Source organism: Trachinotus anak, unplaced genomic scaffold (genome assembly GCF_046630095.1).
Source record: "Trachinotus anak isolate AG129_WGS33_773 ecotype Australia unplaced genomic scaffold, CSIRO_AGI_Tana_v1 ptg000009l, whole genome shotgun sequence".
Classification (NCBI taxonomy): Eukaryota; Metazoa; Chordata; class Actinopteri; order Carangiformes; family Carangidae; genus Trachinotus; species Trachinotus anak.
In genome coordinates this window covers 1,992,165-2,011,996 of record NW_027273860.1, presented here as the reverse complement: position 1 = coordinate 2,011,996, position 19,832 = coordinate 1,992,165, and the positions used below count along the sequence as shown (strand labels likewise).

The window sequence follows — 19,832 nt, the reverse complement described above, 5'->3', positions numbered from 1 at the left end:
TATTCTCTTATTCAAAGAGGTCTGAACCAATTATGTAAATTTACATTTATTTATGGTTGATCTCCTTTTCAATGCCTTTCCAGTCTAAACCATGTGTACCAGTGGTAGAAGAAGTTTTCAGATTATTTACTGCAGTAAATATACCGATACATTTTGTAAAACTACTCCAAGACAAGTAATTAGATTAAAGTAAAGAAGTATAATTATAATTACATATTTTTATTATTAATAATATTTTATATGTATTTATAATTACATGAAAATGTAACTTTCATTTCCTTTTTTCATGTCTCAGTTTTTATCATGTAGCTGTGAACAGGATGCTGATCTCCACGACACCAGAAGCATCTCTGCTCACACATTTACAGAGCAGGGCGTTTTTAACACGAGCTATTTGAATTTGAAGTGAGATAAATACATTTCTTATGATTTTCCCCATCATTCAAGTCTCTAGAGTAACCCTCCCCCCAAAAATTGTACCTAGGATAAATATTTTTTTGTTCATGGGCTTATTTCTGTGAGTGGCAACAAAAGTTGCCAGTGGGCACATAGCGTGTCGCTAACGAAAGGAAAACACTGTCTGCAGGATTGCTCCTAATTTACTTATTTAAAATTGTAGAATGATGTACAATGGCTCATTTTAGTCCTCTTAGAATACTCTTCCTAGCTAAATAAATTCACAGGTATTCAAGGCCTGTGTGTATAGGATTTTTATACGTTACCATACATCATTTTCTTCACACACACACACACACACACACACACACACACACACACACACACACACACACAAATCCCCCTTTTCCCTCAGGTATGCTATGTATGTAAGCATTTTTCATAAAATAACATAGGTCAAAATAAAAATCAATCATGTATGTTGTCCTTTCCTTAGGTACACCGTAGCAGAGATCCTGGCCATGCTGCAGGACTCTGAAACTGTGGCGGACATCACTGTTGTGCCTGAGTCAGAAATGCACACACATGACACAGACTGTGACAGCGACCAATCTGATGACGAGGCCACTGGTGACCATAACCGCCTCCCATCGAGATTACTGAAAGGTAAAGGCTTTCTACCTAATTCAGACATGCAACTGCCAAATCCCCCTGATGATGATCCTGGGTCCTCATCCTCAGTGAGTCGGACAGAGACTAGAAAGGTCAGTGGCACAAATGAAAAGGTGACCAGTCAGATCGTTGGGTCCAGGCTCCACAAAACTAAGAACCAAGACAGGAAATTCAAAAAAATCAAGATTGCGGCCAAAGCACCAGCACAAGCCAACAAAAAATACCCGATCCCTCGCTATGTCCCCAAAGAACATGATCCTGGCTTCACATCAGATGATCCAGTGGATATCTTCCTCACATTCTATCCCAAGTCCCTCAGAGATGCCACACTGGAAATGTCCAATCTCTACGCCGAACAAAAAGGGAAAACACTCAACCTGACTGAGGATGAACTTCTGACATTCTATGGTATTCTGTTGATCAGTGGATACAACACAGTCCCAAGGCGGCGTCTTCTCTGGTCAGACGATTATGATGTCAGCAACACTGCTGTAAAAGATGCCATGCGGAGGAACAGGTTTGATGAGATTATGTCTTCTGTTCATTTAGTAGACAACATGAAGATCACAGCTGACCCGTTCTTCAAGGCGCGTCCCCTTTTTAAGCATCTGAATGACATCAACAACGCAATCCCGATAGCAGAACGTGGCAGTAGATGAGGTGATGATTGAGTATTTTGGAAGGCATGGGTGCAAACTGTTTATTAGAGGGAAGCCTATTCGTTTTGGGTATAAAATATGGAGCTTAGCATCCTCCTCCGGGTTTGTCCATCAGATGGAGCCATATGTAGGAAGCCACACACATCTGGTGGAAACTGGACTTGGTCAGGGTCCAAGTGTGGTCCTTGGCCTGGCAGAGAAAGCTGAAGTGCCACCTGGAGTCAAGTTTTACCACGACAACCTCTTCACAACCCTGTCCCTGGTGGATGAGATGACCCTGAGAGGCTATGGCAGCTGTGGCACGATGCGACAAACTCAGCTCCATAACATTCCCTTCACAGCACCCCAGACCTTCAAGAAGACACCCAGAGGAGATGCTGAGTATCTGGTTGAGGCAGAGAAGCTGATTGTAAGGTGGAATGACAACAGCGTGGTCACTGTGGTGTCGAATATGGAGAGGGAGTTCACCGAAACTGAGGCGAAGAGATGGAACAAACAGAAGCGGACCATGGACAAGGTCAGACAGCCCAAGTGTATCCAGGACTACAACACACACATGGGAGGAGTGGAGCTGCATGACCAGTGTGTCAGCCGCTACAGAGTCAACATCTGGTCCAAGAAGTGGTGGCCGTGCTTCAGCTGGGCCCTGAACAGTGCCATGGTGAACAGCTGGTGCTATTACAGGTACACAAGGCTGTACGTTATTTAGCGATATCACAATCGAGTTTGTGATGTTTGACTCGAGGTCATCGCGAGTGTTCTTCGGTCGACAAGAGCAACAGTGATGAACATCAAAAACTCAAGTGTGATATTGCTTTTACAGAACATTCTACATATGCGGCATGACGCTGTAGAAAGGATGCTATTGATGATTCATCAATAGCATCATATGCAAACAAAAACATGGCACATTCATGCATCGTGTCATTCGTTTAGGTCCTGGAAAAGTGGGCAGAAGGATCTCCTCTCCTTCCAGAGGCTGGCAGCCCAGACCCTCCTCCTGCGCCATGGAACAAAGCCAAGTAGGCAGGGCAGAAGATCTTCAATGGCGGTGGTGATAACTGATGCCACCAGGTTTGATAGTTTCAACCCCTGGCCCTGCAACACTGGTAGCAGGTACAAGCAATGCAAGAACTGTGGCGGACGCACATCATTTGTGTGTGGAAAGTGTGATGTGCCACTACATGTGGAGTGCTTCAAGAAGGTTTGTGCTTCATTGGTTCTGGACTTCAACACACAGTACCAGTCAAAAGTTTGGACACACCTGGTTTTTCTACATTGTAGATTAATGCTGAAGACATCAAAACTATGAAAGAACACATATGGAATATTGTAGTAAACAAAAACGTTTTAAACAAACCAGAATATGTTTTATATTTTAGATTCTTCAAAGTAGTCACCTTTTGCTTGGTGACAGCTTTGCACACTTGTAGCATTCTCTCAATCAGCTTCATGAGGTAGTCACCTGGAATGGTTTTCAGTTCACAGGTGTGCCTTGTCAAGAGTCAATTTGTGTAATTTCTTGCCTTCTTAAAGTGTTTGAGACCATCAGTTGTGTTGTGCATAGGTAGGTTTGTTACACAGTTCTATACTGTGAATAGCCCGATTCAACTACTGTTCTAATCCATATTATGGCAAGAACCACTCAACAAAGAAAAGAGAAACAACAGTCCATCATTACTTTAGGACATGAAGGTCAGTCAATCTGAAAAATTTCAAGAACTTTGAATGTATCCTCAAGTGCAGTCATGAAAACCATCAAACCCTACAATGAAACGGGCTCTCATGAGGACCGCCCAGGAAAGAAAGACCAAGAGTTACCTCTGCTGCACACAATAAATTCATTAGAGTTACCAGCCTCAGAAACAGCAAATTAACAGCACTTCAGATTACAGCCCACATAAATGCTTCACAGACTTCAAGTAGCAGACACATCTCAACATCTACTGTTCAGAGGAGACTGCCTGAATCAGGCCTTCATGGTCGAATTGTTGCAAAGAAGCTGAGAAAGAACAACAAGAAGAGAATTGCTTGGGCCAAGAAACACAAGGAATGGACATTAGATAAGTGGAAATCTGTACTTTGGTCTGATGAGTCCAAATTTGAGATTTTTGGTTCCACCCACCGTGTCTTTGTGAGATGCAGAAAAGGTGAGCGGACGGTTTCGACAAGTGTGGTTCCCACCGTGGAGCATGGAGGAGGTGTGATGGTGTGGGGGTGCTTTGGTGACACTGTTGGTGATTTATTCAAAATTCAAGGCACACTTAACCCAGATGGCTTCCACAGCATCCTGCAGCGACATGCCACCCCATCTGGTTTGTGCTTAGTGGGACCAAAATTTGTTTTCCGACAGGACCATGACCCCAAACACACCTCCAGGCTGTGTAAGGGCTATTTGACCAAGAAGGAGAGTGATGGAGTGCTGTGTCAGATGCCCTGGCCTCCACAATCACCCGATCTAAACCCAGTTGAGATGGTTCGGGATGAGTTGGACTGCAGAGTGAAGGCAAAGCAGCCAACAAGTGCTCAGCACCTCTGGGAACTCTGTTGGACTGACTGTTGGAAAACCATTCCAGGTGACTACCTCGTGAAGCTGATTGAGAGAATGCCAAGAATGGGAAAAGCCGTCATCAAAGCAAAAGGTGGCTACTCTGAAGAATCTATAAAACAATAAAAAACAATATAAACAATTTAAAACATATTCTGGTTTAACACTTTTTTGTTTACTACATAATTCCATGTGTTCCTTCAGAGTTTAGATGTCTTCAGCATTAATCTACACTGTAGAAAACAATACAAATAAAGAAAAACCATTGATTGAGAAGGTGCGTCCAAACTTTTGACTGGTACTGTGTTTATTTATTTATTTATTACATTACAATGATGATATTTTTAAGTTGGTTTAACATTTTATGTTTCAGCAGTACAATATTCATACATGCTTTTCTCATATAATAAACAAAGGGAGTTGACTTTAGCTGCATCAGTTTGTTCTACATGAGCAGCATCTAGAAAGTTTGGGGAACTTGTGGTATTTCCACTATAAGTCTTCACACTCTCAGTAGAAAATGTTCATACAAATGTGTGAATTGTAACTTTATTCATCATTTCCTGGAACGCAGTGAGAGAGGTCATGTTTTGATCTTCCTTCCTTCTCATCATCTGTCAGTTCACAGACCCGTGGTTTGTGCTGGACTGTGACCAGAGACCTGATCTGACAGCACGGCTGCATCGAGGAGCTGCTGATGTAAGTTGATGTCTGCTACAATCCTTACAGGAGAAGTTCCAGCTGTGAATGTGAACAAGTGAAGAAGAAACTGAGCTGAAGAACTTGAATGTTTGGTAAAATCACTGCATCATTGTGTCTGTAAATCCAGGTGAGGAGTCTGATGGCGGTCCTGTCTGTGAATATGGTGACAGCCACCGTGTTACTGAGTGTCTCCTTCCTGTCAGGTGAGCTGTTTGTTCCGTCTCTTTTATTTGGAGACATCACTTGAATCATTGACAGTCTGAACTTCAAAGCTCTGAACTGAAGTGAATATTGTGATCTGTTTTTCTGGCTGACTTCTTGTTTCTCTGAGACAATATTGACCTAATTATCTGCAGATGTTCTGGTGGGTATAGGAGCCTTGGTCATCACTGGGGTTGGACTTGTGGGGGTTCAGGGGACGTTATTAACTGCTTGTTGTTCACCAATAAAAATGAACCATTACAAAACAGATTATTATCAACAAACTGCTGAAGTATGTTGTGTCTTTCTCCTCATGGAGCTTTTTCCACATTATGTTAATCACGTGTTAATCATGAAACTGGGTTCACAGGTGCTTTGGCTGCTTGTCCTGATGAATCAGGCCTCTTCATCACTGCACCACAGGAGATGGAAGCACTGACTGGATCTTGTCTGCAAATCCCATGTAACTTTAGAGCTAAACCTGAACAAGAATTTGACAACAGAGGAGAAATCATCGGAGTGTGGATTAAAAATGATAACAGATTTGGCATCAACCCAGAAAATGTGATTTTCAACAGTGGCAGGACAGACAACAAATATCCAATGAAAATTACTGGAAACCTGAAACAGAAAAACTGCACCACTCTATTTTCTAGTTTAATCACACAGTACACAGAGAAGTACTTCTTCAGAATTGAGACCAAAGGATTCAAGGCAACAGCTCTTTGTGATCCTCTTCATATAACAGTTAAAGGTAAGAAAGTTTTTGTTATTTTAAGTTTAAAGCTCATAGTTTAGAATAAACTGTTAAAGGGACGTCTCACGTTCGTGTAGAAATATTTGGACTCCTTCATGTTTCTCCTCAGTGACTGAAAACTTCTCCATGAATTTGTCTCTGACTGGTTGTGACAGATATTTTCTCTCCCTGACGGCAGCAGTGAATGATCACACAACAGCCTGAGAGAGGTTCACTGTCCCATGATGACATTTTTCCATGATGATGAAAATGTGACTGAATCTTTCAGTTTTTCTTGTCTCACATTACACCTGCTAAAGCTCAGTTGTCATCGTTGCATGTTAGCATGCTGACGTTAGTACTGAGCTGACAGAGCAGAGTCGACTCTTTCTTCACTGTAAAACACGTGTTTGACTTTTCACCACAGATTCTCCTCCGAGCCCCAGGATTCAGATCCCAGGTGATCTGAAGGAGGCGGAGTCTGTGAATATAACCTGCTCAGCTCCCACTCCCTGTCCACACTCCCCTCCTAAACTCACCTGGAACCTCCAACAAGACCCTCACAACAAAATAGAGGAGAACACAGATGGAACCTTTACAACTAAAATCCAGGAGACCATCACTCTGACAGACAGACATGATGGATCCAGCATCACCTGCTCTGCCAGGTATCCTGTGGATGGAGGAAGAGATGCCAAGACAGCAGAGGATACACTGACTCTCAGTGTTTCATGTAAGACCAGAGTTTGTTGTTGGATCCTGTCAGAACATGAAGATTCATTAGATGTCAGTTATTTTCCTCTCATAGATTTCATGTAGGGCCTGAAGCTCCTCTTCTCTCTCACATCTTTGTTCCAGATGCCCCCAAAGACACCTCAGCATCCATCAGTCCCTCAGGTTTGGTGTCAGCAGGTAGCTGGGTGAAGCTGACCTGCTCCAGCAGAGCCAAGCCTCCAGTCAGTCGCTTCACCTGGTTCACCAAGACCACAGATGGAGCCATGATTTTATCTGAAGGAGACTTTTACAGTTTCAGGGCCACAGATGAAGGAGTTTATTACTGTGTGGCCACCAATGATGTTGGTAATCAGACGTCATCAGAGATCCACCTGTCTGTTCAAGGTAAATACTGAACTGAATCCACTGTGAGCTTTGAAAAGTAAAGAGAAGAAGATAAACTGACTCTCACAGTTTCATCTCAGTTGTCATTTCATTTTGTTTTATGAGGATTATGATGATAAAAAATGGTCTTACTGAGGTTTCTTGAACATGGTGCTCAAACCTGACCTCTGACCTTCATGAGGAGAGATTCACTAAGATTTTCCTATGAAGATAAATAAGGTGTCACAGTATTAGTGCAGTTTGTATGATGTTAAAATGCTGCAGTTCAAAGATAAAAAGTAAAGAATCACCATCTGTGGAGAGAGCATTGTGGTTTATATTTAATGGTTTCCTGACTCACCTCAAAGGGTCGAACTTTACTGTCAAATATTCTTCTCTTGTCACATTTTCCATGAAGTAAAGCTGATCATGTTGTTGTGTTACAGGTGATCAGCAGCTGGTTGGTGTCCACATTATAGTGAAAACCCTGGGAGTTGTGATGCTTGTCGGTGTCCTGGTCGTCTTTGAGTGGTGAGACAAACTTTTCTATGAACCACAGACAAACTGGTCTGATTTTCTATGTGGTTTGTCTGCATGAGAGAGATCATGGTCATCGCAGCAATGAAACAACTTTATTCCATCTTCTTTGTCTTTCAGCTGGTTCAGATCAAGATCCTTCACCAAACCAGTTGAGGTAAGTTAGTAGATGAGGAGAGGGTCGTCATTGTGATCAACTGAACTTTCTCAGGAGGAAGAAAGAAAATCCACCTTAAAAAAACATACAAACACAAACTGCTGATTACAGAACAGTAAAAATAAATACCCATAAACTCAGATATAATTACATTATCATAAGTCATATTTGAAAAAATTATAGATGAAAACAACATAAAACTTTTTTTTCCAAACGATTCATGCACAACAGCTTTGGATCTGTTTTATTTTTGGCCACTTGGGGGCAGGACAACCAACTGTTATCTCCACAGGAAACAGCAGAAGCAGAGGATGTGAACAATGATTGAGTCGTCATCATGAGCCACAAAGAGAAGAGGAAGAAGTCACGTTCACTGTAAATGAACAACATATACTGCGTTCTCTATTCTGCCTTCATGTTTTAGTCTTAGTTTGTAACTTACAGTAAAGTGGAGTTCCTGTCCAGATTAAAGTGGTTTCCTTTCTTTAAAGGTGACCCCAGGTTTCGTTGATTCATAATTTTATGGAATGTTTTTTTCTGCTCTCTGTTTCTTTGTTAAAGTCAGTAGCTATAACACAACAGTAAGAACAACTTGTGGAAAAACTGATCTCATGTTAGACTGATTCATGGTACCTGGTTTTCCCTTTGTATATAAGATATTAAAAAGATGCTTTGACCTTGTAATGACTTTGCTTTGCTGCTGTTTTCAGTGGATGCATGTGAAATGTGTGAAATTAAATAAAAATGTTTTCAAAGACATGAAATGAAATGTTGAGATTTGTACTTTCAGACTTTTGGTGAAGAAACTTTTCACACAGCAGAAAGTTTGTAGGAGAAAAGCATTGTCATCACTTATTCTACCACGTGTGTTAACATGTGTACAGCTGTGTCACTGTGTAGATGGCTGCTGATATAATGTGACGTTTACAGTGCAGAGTGCAGAAAAAACACTGCATGTGTGATCTTCATGAAGGTTTCTCGTGGGAATCAAACACTGGTTGACTTTGTGGTGGTTTTATTGGTCTATCCATCTCCCACAACCTCCAAAATACAGACTCTTTTGCTCTTTATACATCACCTGACCTGATTTGTTTCTGTGCTGCTCTCATAGGTTCATGTTGTCTTATGATAAAATGTAACAACGGTTCGAATCATGGGGGCATTGATGGAGTCTGACCTCCTGTTTACAACATGGAACCACCCAAAAGAGGTAAAAACAAGTCAAGGGGGTTGATATATCCGACTTACCTTTAATTGTAAATATGACAATACACACCACGTCTTCACCTTGATGTTTGCTGTGCCTCACTCCCGTCTGTAGTTGGTGTCTCTGCACCTGTGCATCACAAAAGCAAATTGAGACGCTGTAGATAAATTTAAGTAGCAGTAACTAACTATCTAGCTTGTTTAATGCACTTTATTTTCTGAGTTTCTGAATTAAACTGTGTCAGGTACCTATGGATGGATGCTAATGTTAGCTGGTTTCTAACTTTAGCCTTAACTTTCAGTTTAGGTGAATAATGTTAGCTAGTTTCTAACTTTAGACTTAACTTTCAGTTTAGCTAACTATTGTTAGCTGGTTTTTAGCTTTAGCCTTAACTTGCAGTTTAGCTAACTAATGTTAGCTAGTTTCTAACTTTAGCCTTAACTTTCAGTTTAGGTGAATAACGTTAGTTAGTTTCTAACTTTAGACTTAACTTTCAGTTTAGCTAACTATTGTTAGCTGGTTTTTAGCTTTAGCCTTAACTTGCAGTTTAGCTAACTAATGTTAGCTAGTTTCTAACTTTAGCCTTAACTTTCAGTTTAGGTGAATAACGTTAGTTAGTTTCTAACTTTAGACTTAACTTTCAGTTTAGCTAACTATTGTTAGCTGGATTTTAGCTTTTGCCTTAACTTGCAGTTTAGGTAAATAATGTTAGTTTCTAACTTTAGACTTAACTTGCAGTTTAGCTAACTATTGTTAGCTGGTTTTTAGCTTTAGCCTTAACTTGCAGTTTAGCTAACTAATGTTAGTTTCTAACTTTAGACTTAACTTGCAATTTAGCTAAATAATGTTAGTTTCTAACTTTAGACTTAACTTGCAGTTTAGCTAAATAATGTTAGTTTCTAACTTTAGACTTAACTTGCAGTTTAGCTAAATAATGTTAGTTTCTAACTTTAGACTTAACTTGCAGTTTAGCTAACTAATGTTAGCTAGTTTCTTACTTTAGCCTTAAATTACAACCTATGTCCAAATTCAGGGGCCACAAGGATACAACAGGTGGCTCTTGCGTGGCACAACCTATCCCAGGATTAAATACCAGCTGGTAATAAAAGGAATAATAATAATAATAATAATAAAAGGAACCGTAAGCCAGTCTCATTTCCGTTCGGCCTTCACAGTCAGCGAAAGCTGTGAAGGTCCACACGTTCATAGACGAGGTCCTCCGAAGGATGCAGCCCCAGAGTTAGGACACAGCTACAGTTTAGCTAACTGCTGTTGGCTGGTTTTTAGCTTTAGCCTTTATTTACAGCTTAGCTAACTGCTGTTGGCTGGTTTTTAGCTTTAGCCTTTATTTACAGCTTAGCTAACTGCTGTTGGCTGGTTTTTAGCTTTAGCCTTTATTTACAGCTTAGCTAACTGCTGTTGGCTGGTTTTTAGCTTTAGCCTTTATTTACAGCTTAGCTAACTGCTGTTAGCTAAGTTTCAGTTCAGCTTTTTTTTCTTTTTTTTATCCAGTAACGCCAGGCTTCATTTCATTACCAATATAAAGCGTCCTACTGTATCTAATGTAGGCAAACACTGGTGCTCGGTCATGAGCAGTGAGACTGTAGAGGATTAGCTGTCGTCGAGGTGTGTGTTCACATCAGCGTATAAACAAACGGCAGCACTGTCTCAGAGGAAGGATTTGTGAAGAACCCCCCCAGTCCTCCCATAACCCCCCAACCTGATCTCCTCTGTGAACGTCCCCACCCACTCCACTCTCACTGACACTACAGCACGAGGTTCTTCAACAGTTTTGGTTTAGTTATTTAAATGCAATTTGTTTTATTTCAGCCTGTGCAAAAAATAAGAATTGAATTAATGTAAAACAATGAAATTGGAAAATGAATATGTGCACAGTTCTCTCCATAAAATGTCAGTTTGCTGTAATATGTAATCTACTGCAGTTGGGTTAAGTGAGACAAGCTGTAGGTCACATCTGGTTAAACATCGTTTTTCTAAAACATCTTTGAAGCAAAGTGAATATTCACAGTTAATGTGGTTGAAATTCATTTGATCTTCTCATCATTGAAACATACATCATTCTGCACAGCCAATAAAAACAAACTGAACGGTCAAAGTTGTCATATTGATATTTAAGGTTTGCTGATCGATTTGTGGCATCAACTCCCCCACTCAGTGACATGTAGGCCTTATAATGCACCCACTCATTCATTTACAGAAATGGCTTCATTATCATCTTGCAGCCGTGTAATCATTTGACTGATAACAGATTACTGAGACAATAAGGACTCAACCCTCACCACAGTTACTGTAACTTGTTCTTATTGTGAATAAATGAGCTGTAATGTGATGACTGCATGAACCTGAGATTTTTTTTCTCCTTCTGAGAGATAATTATTGTTCTTTTTGTATTTTAACCGTATCATCTGCACATTGTCCACACTCGCATTAGTGTGACAGTGAGGATCCACGGCCAACAACACGCCCACGTACAGATAGAGATCTACAGGTGTTGTGAGGAGCTGCAGCCTCAAGCTGACAGCGCCGTTCATGTTTTCGACATGGAGCAAGAAGCGCAGAGAGAGGATGATGAAATGTGCACAGATGTGAGCAGACGTGGGCTCCAGGCTGTGGCTGTGCGGGAGTTCAGGCCGGCGGACGAGCCGCAGGTCCAGCTGATCTTTAATGAGGGGCTGATGGAGATGATACCGGACACGGCCTTCAGAGGCCTGAGGCACCACCCTGAGAGCCTCCTGCTGTACGCTGCTGTAACAGGTAACACACGTACAATGTTTGATCATTACAGAACTATAGTAAAGGCTCAGTTTTTTCACTAATCAATCAGTTAATCAATCAGTTCGAACTGCTGCAGCTCGGCTCCTAAAAATGTCTTCATGCCATATCCTTACATTGACTCCCTGTATATTTTAGGACTGGTTCTTCCTTAATCCTTGTAACTGCTTTAAAGGCCGGGCTTGGGGCGGCCCCTGTTATATTCCTGAGGTCCAGGATCCTCTGGTAGAGCCTCCCAGGCCATTCCAGACTAAAGGAGACATTGTTTTCTGGGCCCCTGAACTTTGGAGCAACCTGCAAAAAAAAAGATCAGATTGATTTAATGTATATTTTATTGTGATGTGTTTGTATGATTTATATTGTCGGATGTGAAGCACTTTGTTACTTGCATTGAAAAGTGCTATACAAATTGAAAGGGTAATAACAAACAGACCAGGAGGCCTGAGACTGTGAGGAGATCAGTGTTTTTAACGTTGCATCCAGTTTTACACCATTGTGTTACTCTCTTGTTGTTGGCCTCTGCTTTGTGGAGAAAGTCACAGTAAAATCACCACTACAGCCTCAGATCTTCTGTCCCTTTCTTTCCTCTGGCAGGTCTGTGCTTTGTCATCACCAGGAGTTGGTTGGTGTTAGCGCTGCTCCCAGCGGCCGCGCTGTGTGGCCGCTACTTCTACAGCAGGCGTGTGATCCATGGTTACCTGGAGCAGGCCATGAGCGCAGACATGGGCGACATTCAGGGGTTTTACATGAAATCGCCAGGTAGATTTTGCTTATTTTGTCATTTCGTTTACATTTCTTATGCAGCATATCACGACTAATGATCTGCTCCTGCTGTTTCTGACCGCACAGACTCTACAGTACAGTGTTCTTCTTGTTTTTCCTGCTTGAACATACAAAAGATTCCTTGACCACCAGACAAGGGTAGTGAGTGTTTCCTGATCCTGTGTAGCCAGACATTCAATAAAATCTATCACATCCTGTTTCTTAGTTTTGTTATTTTACTATTTCATCAAAATCTTAAAGCCTGAAATACGTTCAAGTTGTAATTATTATGGCGAGAGTTGTGCTTGTAGATGGAAGACTTGTCATCTCCAGAGTCAAAATGCAGGCAGGTGATTCAAATGAGAGCCAGGTTAAAAATAAAAATAAGATACAGCTTCCTGTGTGTTTTCTTTTTATTTGTATGTGTGATGTATCGATAACATTTCTAATGAAATACAACATCAGACTTTGTGAAGGACGGAACATCCTCACTGTCCACCCACTTTACTGAGATAGCAGTCGTGTTGCTAGTTCACAGGCTTGCTGGGAAAACTGGTCTGTCCAGATTAATACCTGACAGGAAGTACACACCACAAACCTGTACTGGGTTCATAAAGAGGTAAATAAAAATAAAAAAAGAGCAGAATTATGTTTTTAACTGAATGATTTCCCTTTTCCTGTTGTATTGTCTTTTGTTGTCCTCGCCCTCCTCCTCAGACTCCTGTCTCTGGGTGGCAGTGCTTGAAAACAGGGTGGTGGGTCTCGTCGCAGCGCTCGGCCAGCGGAGGTCAGGCGCTGCTGTCGAGCTGCAGCGGATGTCTGTGGACCGGAGCTGTCGGCGGTGTGGAGTCGGTGTTGCACTGGGACGGAAAGTTCTGGAGTTTGCCGCCGCTCACAAATACTCTTATGTTGTGCTGGGAACCACGGCGTACACACCGGCTGCCCACCGGCTGTATCTGCGTCTGGGCTTCCGCTGTGTGGGGGTCACAAACGGGTACACCACGCCTGGCACGAGGAGGTCCTTACTGCAGGGAGTTTTCTACAGAGTCCGCTATCACCACTACAGTCAGGAGGTGAAGAAGATCACCTCAGATGGACAACACTGACACACACACACACACACACACACACCCTGGCCACAGCTTGTCCAACTGATCTGTTTGTTCTTGTCAGGCATCATTTTATTCTGAAAATCCTGACAGCAGCAGCAGCAGCAGCCTGAGAAACAGACACTCAGACAGGTGAGCTGCAGGCTGTCAGGTGAGCTCTGACAGATTTAACACGAGGAAGTTTGATATCATTTAAAGATAACATTGAGCACGGCTGTGGCTCTCTTGAGTTGTGTCGCCCTAATGGACACAATGACCGGAGGACAGAGACAGAATCTCAGGTGTGAACAAACAGAGCAGCTCATCACCTGCAGGGTTTTATACACTCATCTTCTGGTGCTGTGACTGATCGGCTTGGTTTTAGGTTGTGTATGTTTTCTTTTGTAGTATCTGAAGTTCCATAGGGTGTGTGACTTCATGGGTTTGGTATGTTTAGATAGGGGCCCCAGGTCTAGGTGCCTTGGGAGATGGGTCTCTCTCTGAAAATGAGGCCTTTGGTATGGATCATATACTTTGTCTTAGGTTCATGAAGACAACCAACCTATATAAACGGGGAGTTAGAGCTGTTATTCAGAGGAGATTCATATTGGCTTCGACTCCTCTCAGGAAACCCATGGTGCTTGATTTGATGCTGGACTTCTTTGTAATAAACCTCTTTATATACAAGCAGAACGGTGTCAGTGGAGTTTCCTTCATCACCTTCACATCATCGCTGTTTAATAAACAACACTTTCTCTGTGGCCTGAAAGTTGGCTCGACAGGTGAATGATTGCATGTGTGCAAATGAGGTGTGTGTGTCAGGACGAGCCAGTGATTGGTGGACAGCACTGACTCTTGCAGCTGATTGGCTCCTGTCCTCCAAAAAGAAGAAGCCAAGAGGGCGCGGCCGAGCTGCAAGAGGAGATAACTCATCTGTCTCTTGTCCCAAACAGCCTCACCACTGTCCAGGTGACTTTTGTGGTATCTGAGAGTTGGTGAGTGTGGACCACCAGTTTCTTCTGACCACCTTCTTTAGTTGTTGTAATTTGGTTTTGTTATATTTGGGTTGGTTATGTTGGTGTTACGTCTGTTTTGGTGACGCTGGAATACACTGTCAGTTTACTGGAAAGTACTTTGTAAATAAACACACCAGTGAACATCCATCAGAGGTCTGTTCCTGTGGATACTTGGGGAGGGTGGGGTCATGAGCATGGGCCACTGGCAGCACGACCCTGTGTGGGTCACGTTGAACCCATGTGAAATATCGTGACAAGGTTTGGAAGAACTGCGGGTACATACATTCCAAGTCTTAATCACAGGGTTTATAAGCACTGTAAAACCGTTTAATAAATGGCTGTATGGCCATATAGCTATGAATGACAATATGGTAAAATATACACTTCCAAATAATGTTGTCATAAGAGAAGTTAGAGGTTAATTGTTACACAACAGCAGTGGTTGAGTTCAGGACAGACACAGAAATTCAAACAAAATGAAAACCAAAAATAAGAACAAGAACCATAAATCAACACCGGAAAGCTGCATTTCAAAAGGCTTTTTATACAAAGGACGACAGTTTTTTATTATCATGCTACTTTCCTACGTTCATTCAACACAACATCTGGTAGGGAAACTGAGCACACTCCTCTCTACAGCCAGATCCTGGACTTTCTTACCAGAAGACCACAGCTGGTCAGGACAGGGAGCAGAAGCTCGAGCACCAGCTCTGCCTGGGGGTGTGTGCTCAGTCCACTTTTGTTCACCCTGCTGACCCATGACTGCACAGCGAGATTCATCCAACCACATCATTAAGTTTGATTATGGATGGTGAATTTTGAGGAAACTCACTACAGAGAGGAGGAACTGGCAACATGGTACAGAGAAGTTAACAACCTGTCCTTAAATATTTGGAAGACCAAAGAGATGGTCATCCACTTCAGAAGAAGACGCAATGAGCACCCCCTGCTGACCATCAATGGTAATGTCGTTGAGAGTCAGCAGCAGCTGCAGTTCCTTGAAGTGCACATCATCTGACCCGATCCACCGACACTGCAGCTCACATGGCCTCCATTCCTCATTATGACCACATTCTACAGAGGTACCTCCAACACACTGTATCTTCCTGGTGTGGAAACTGCACCGTGTCAGATTGCAGATGCCTGCAGCAAGTAGAGAAACCTGCAGAGAGATCATAGGTGTCTCTCTTCCTGCCATAGCTGACATGAGCCCGGCGCGCCCCACAGGCTCTAACATAGTAGATGACCCCCTGTCACCATCTCTTCAAACTCCTGACATCTGGAAGGTTTCAGAGCATCTGAACCAGGTCAGTCAGACCAGTGAACAGCTCATTGCCCAGCCCATCAGGACTCTGAACAGTCTGAGAGTCCTGCCCCTTCCCCAAAAACCCTGCCGAACCAAACAGTCCCACACTTCACCTGCCGCTTCCTCTCTTTCTTTTTATGGACCAATGAAGTAATTCTTAATGCACTTTGCTATATTTATATTTATATTTATACCACTTTTATGTATCTGCTTCTTTTAATTCTGAGTATGTACGGTGTCTTGTTGCTTATATTGCAGTGGAGAACGATAGCACGCTTCCAGGTTTGCTGTGTGTGTGCTTTGACAGTGACAACAAGGAACCTGAACTTGGTAATAGTAGTATTGTGATTAAGGTTGTCGCAGGGCCATGGATAATGGAAACAGTGGGCTTTGTTGCTGTATATACTACATCATTAGACATTTCCCTTTGCCCCGTCATCATTACTACGACCACTAGATGTCATCTAACAACAAAAAAGGACTACAAGGGTCATAATAACCTGCTGACAGACGACCTGTGGGCTCATTTCTTTTTGCATGAGGACAATATAATGTACTCTCAGAATACTTTAAAATGAATTATGATATGAATCATTCTACAATAAAATACACTGCGAAAGGTTAAACCAGTGCAGCATGGAGCCTCCCTGTCAGAGGAGAGCACCTGAGGAGGGTAAGGAACATGGACATCAAATGTCCAGTAGGTGGTGATATTTTACCAGTTATGGACCGGTTCACTGTTTGAGGCTGCAGTGTTGAGTTGATCCTGTTCCTAAATGTGCATTTGCTCAAATAGAAGAAGAATAAAAAGTTGTGGGGAGACATTTATTTTGTTATAAAAGATAACTGACATATAACTGACTCATATGTCAACAAGACTTGTGAGATTATGGATAAGATATGGTGGGAGACATTATGTTTCTTATTTGAGAGAATATTTAGACCAAATTCAGACTGAAATAAATATTTTAACCATTTTGACTTACTAATTTTGATTCTGTGATTCTTTGTGACAACAGACAATAGATTAAGGCTTAAACAACTTGTAGATCTGATTAAATGCAACAGGGGTAAAATAAAGCATTGCCATGTCAGTGTGACAGATAAATAGATAGACAGTCATTTATTTATCTTCCAGGTGTATTTCAGAAGTTTAGGTGGAGACAAGCCAGCACCATCACACTGTGAGGGACATTCCCTCCTTTTCCTCCAATACTTCTAAACCCACACAAGTGCCTGTTTATAACCTTTGTATCTGTGCAGGTGAAGACCTGAGAATTCTGGGTATTCTTGGTGGAGGATAGGAAAAGTATTTAAATCAGTGTCTGACAGGATCTGTGTGTTAGAACCAGCAGAGACCACAGAGACACAAGGTGTAGGACACAACTTGGTTTTTTTGGTAAATATCAGGTTTATCAGAGTCTAACATCATGAGAAAGATGAAGAAAAGAGACACGTTCAAACAAACATAACTGACATATATCAGCTGACTAGAAGAACCAAGTAAGGAAAAGCAAAGTGACATTTCAAACTACTCTGTTTAGATCTATACATAAAAAATCAGCCACAGTTATTATTTCCTCTGTGTTTCTAAAAGTCTGCTAACTGTCTGCATTAGTTTTTCTGACTGATCTGAACCTGAAGCTCTGTTCTCAAAAGTCAAACACCTATAGCCACATTTTTCAATTATCATCTTGAGGCCAGGTTGGCAGGACCGCAGAAACTCCTCCAAGGTCATTCCATCGCGCTGCAGCTCTTCCCCGCAGGTAAACAGGATGATTGTTTGCTCTCGAGCTCTCACACCAAAAGCTTTGTCTAACTTTTCCAGTACGTTTCTCTCACCATCTGTAAACCTGCCAACCTGCATCACAAGTAAGAACACACGAGGATCTGACTGACAGAGCTCGTTGCACCTTTCCACATGTTTGTCCTTATCTGATGGTTTGATGTCATCATCAAAGATGTCGGGGGTATCAATGACACGAACAGGTCTGCCGTAAATCTCAGCTTCTACCAGCTGGCACTCTGTGGTGACCTGCTTTGAACTGGCTCTTGACTCGAAGTGTTTGTTTCTGAGGATCGTGTTTCCACTTGCGCTCTTTCCGGTCCCGGACATTCCCAGCAGAACCAGGTTCACTCTCTGTTCCTTAGGCTTTTTGCTGCCACCTGAATGAAAATAAGAATTGTTTGAGTAACATCAAAATGCCCTTGTGGCTGTTTTAAATATTTTGGTAAAACACGACTAAGAGGCTGTGGCTTACTTTTCCTCTCCTGATGAGATTGTGACTCAGAATTGTCTGATTTCCTGTAACGAAAGAAGAAACAATGTTAACTGACCAGGAAAATGTTTGCTTTTGTTGAACCAATTTATTTTCGTGTGATCTACCAACACATTTACAATAGTTTCCATTTAACCTGAATGTACAGTAGGTTGATGGTCCTATTATCAACAAGTCTTCCAATCTCAACAGAATATATCTGACAAATTAATCTAACTCGAGGTCCACTTGCTAGCTTTTTTCACAGTTTAAGATTCTTTGGCTCAACTGCCAAGGCTGTAGGTTTGATTTGGGAAAGTGTTGGGAGCATAAGGCTAAATCTGGCAGGACGGCAACATGAGGACTGGACCAGACAGAACAAGTTTAGTGTTTCCTCACAAGACTCATAGCAATTACAGTTGTGCCCTCAATGCTTAATGCTACTTTTTTGTTTTGAAAAGGAGTCAGTTTTCTCTCTGTGATTAATCCCCTGTGTGTTTGTGTTTGTACAGTGATAACTTTAGCAGGACTGTTACAAAGTCTGTAGTGAGTGAGCAGCTAACCGTGTCTTTCATATCACTGAACAATCAACAGCTTTAACTCAATGGCAGTGCTTTAAAGTTATGATCACAGAAGCCAAAGCACCTGAGACATAAGAGCCTGCAGTGCCTCGTCCTCCAGTGTGCTCCCCCTCTGACTAAGCAGCACTGCTCTGCTTCAGTTTCATCAAGACACAGCGCTGCCAAATGGGAAATGTTGTGGTATTGTACCAGATGCTTAAAATGATCAAACACAATTCATAACCAAGAGAACAAATAGACATACATGACTACTTTCAGAAAACACATGGATTGAGATTAAAAACGTGCTGGTACCGCCTACAGATCAAGTTGCATTTGAAAAACATTTAAATGTTGACAATTATATGAAAAGCTGTAATAGTAAAGTACTATAAGGGACATGAGGGAGTTAACCCTTTTTAGAGCTGAATGGAATCCGGTTTGACGTAAACTCATGCAGATAATGTTGCTAATAACAAACAGCCCGAACAAAGTGATTCACATGTTTTCTGATCTGCCACCCCTCAGGTTAAGCTCTGGTTTGGTTTAGGCACACTGACAAGCTTAACAAGGTGAAAGACTGTCCACCCAGACTTCATTCCTGTGAAGTCTGGCAGTGCTACAACAACCTCAAACTACTTTCACTTTTCAGTTGAACAATTAACTGCTGATGATTTTCTTGTAAGAAAAGTCTCGTTCAAAGCATCAAAAGGCTTTTTTACTGGTTCAGATTTGTTCATCAAATACAGCTTTAACCTGGATTCAGCTCACACCACTGAAAAGAGAGTGTCCACAGTATATTGTCAATGTAGCCCACATGCAGGTCTGATCCTAAATCTACATCTCTGCATTTACAACTTGACCTCTTTCTGGTTGGAGTCGACTTTCTCTCTTCAGTCCGTTTGCTCACTTTGCTGCGTTCCTCCTCCATGGTGGTGAGTTTAGATCAAGATAAACACTGAGTGGCAGCACAACTTTGAACACCTCTTCAGCTGCTCTAGTCTTCTGTTGAAACCCCACCCTCTAACACAAATACACACATCAGGATGGGGGTCATTAACTAACTTTTTCTTGTTAATACTAGGAAGACATGATGTCATATGTATCATTTTCATACATGTTAAGTTTATCATTAG

At 41.9% G+C, this 19,832-nt stretch overlaps 3 protein-coding genes across 5 annotated transcripts; 2 read left to right on the top strand and 1 right to left on the bottom strand.

Annotated features, from left to right (window-relative positions):
• Nucleotides 1–766: 766 nt before the first annotated feature.
• Nucleotides 767–8,136, top strand: LOC139624952 (B-cell receptor CD22-like). Of its 2 annotated transcripts, XM_071484427.1 has the most exons (9): nucleotides 767–2,411; nucleotides 2,664–4,974; nucleotides 5,105–5,180; nucleotides 5,549–5,932; nucleotides 6,342–6,647; nucleotides 6,773–7,033; nucleotides 7,459–7,543; nucleotides 7,670–7,706; nucleotides 7,999–8,136. In XM_071484427.1, the coding sequence occupies exons 3-9, from the start codon at nucleotides 5,117–5,119 to the stop codon at nucleotides 8,032–8,034; spliced, it is 1,173 nt and encodes a 390-aa protein (XP_071340528.1). In that variant the 5' UTR covers nucleotides 767–2,411; nucleotides 2,664–4,974; nucleotides 5,105–5,116; the 3' UTR covers nucleotides 8,035–8,136. The 2 variants fall into 2 exon arrangements, with proteins under 2 accessions (XP_071340528.1, XP_071340527.1); XM_071484426.1 differs by having other exon boundaries at nucleotides 767–4,974.
• Nucleotides 8,137–8,777: 641 nt separating this feature from the next.
• Nucleotides 8,778–16,557, top strand: LOC139624957 (N-acetylaspartate synthetase-like). 2 transcript variants are annotated; one of them, XM_071484437.1, is made up of 4 exons: nucleotides 8,778–8,916; nucleotides 11,366–11,688; nucleotides 12,301–12,465; nucleotides 13,186–16,557. In XM_071484437.1, exons 2-4 carry the CDS (start codon nucleotides 11,475–11,477, stop codon nucleotides 13,572–13,574), a joined length of 768 nt encoding a protein of 255 aa, XP_071340538.1. In that variant the 5' UTR covers nucleotides 8,778–8,916; nucleotides 11,366–11,474; the 3' UTR covers nucleotides 13,575–16,557. The 2 variants fall into 2 exon arrangements, with proteins under 2 accessions (XP_071340538.1, XP_071340537.1); XM_071484436.1 differs by lacking the exon at nucleotides 8,778–8,916 and adding an exon at nucleotides 10,536–10,691.
• Nucleotides 16,558–17,252: 695 nt separating this feature from the next.
• Nucleotides 17,253–19,801, bottom strand: LOC139624959 (GTPase IMAP family member 3-like). Its single transcript, XM_071484439.1, has 3 exons — nucleotides 19,560–19,801; nucleotides 18,140–18,183; nucleotides 17,253–18,044 (listed from the first exon to the last, which is right to left on the bottom strand). The coding sequence occupies exons 1-3, from the start codon at nucleotides 19,625–19,627 to the stop codon at nucleotides 17,452–17,454; spliced, it is 705 nt and encodes a 234-aa protein (XP_071340540.1). The 5' UTR covers nucleotides 19,628–19,801; the 3' UTR covers nucleotides 17,253–17,451.
• Nucleotides 19,802–19,832: the final 31 nt, after the last annotated feature.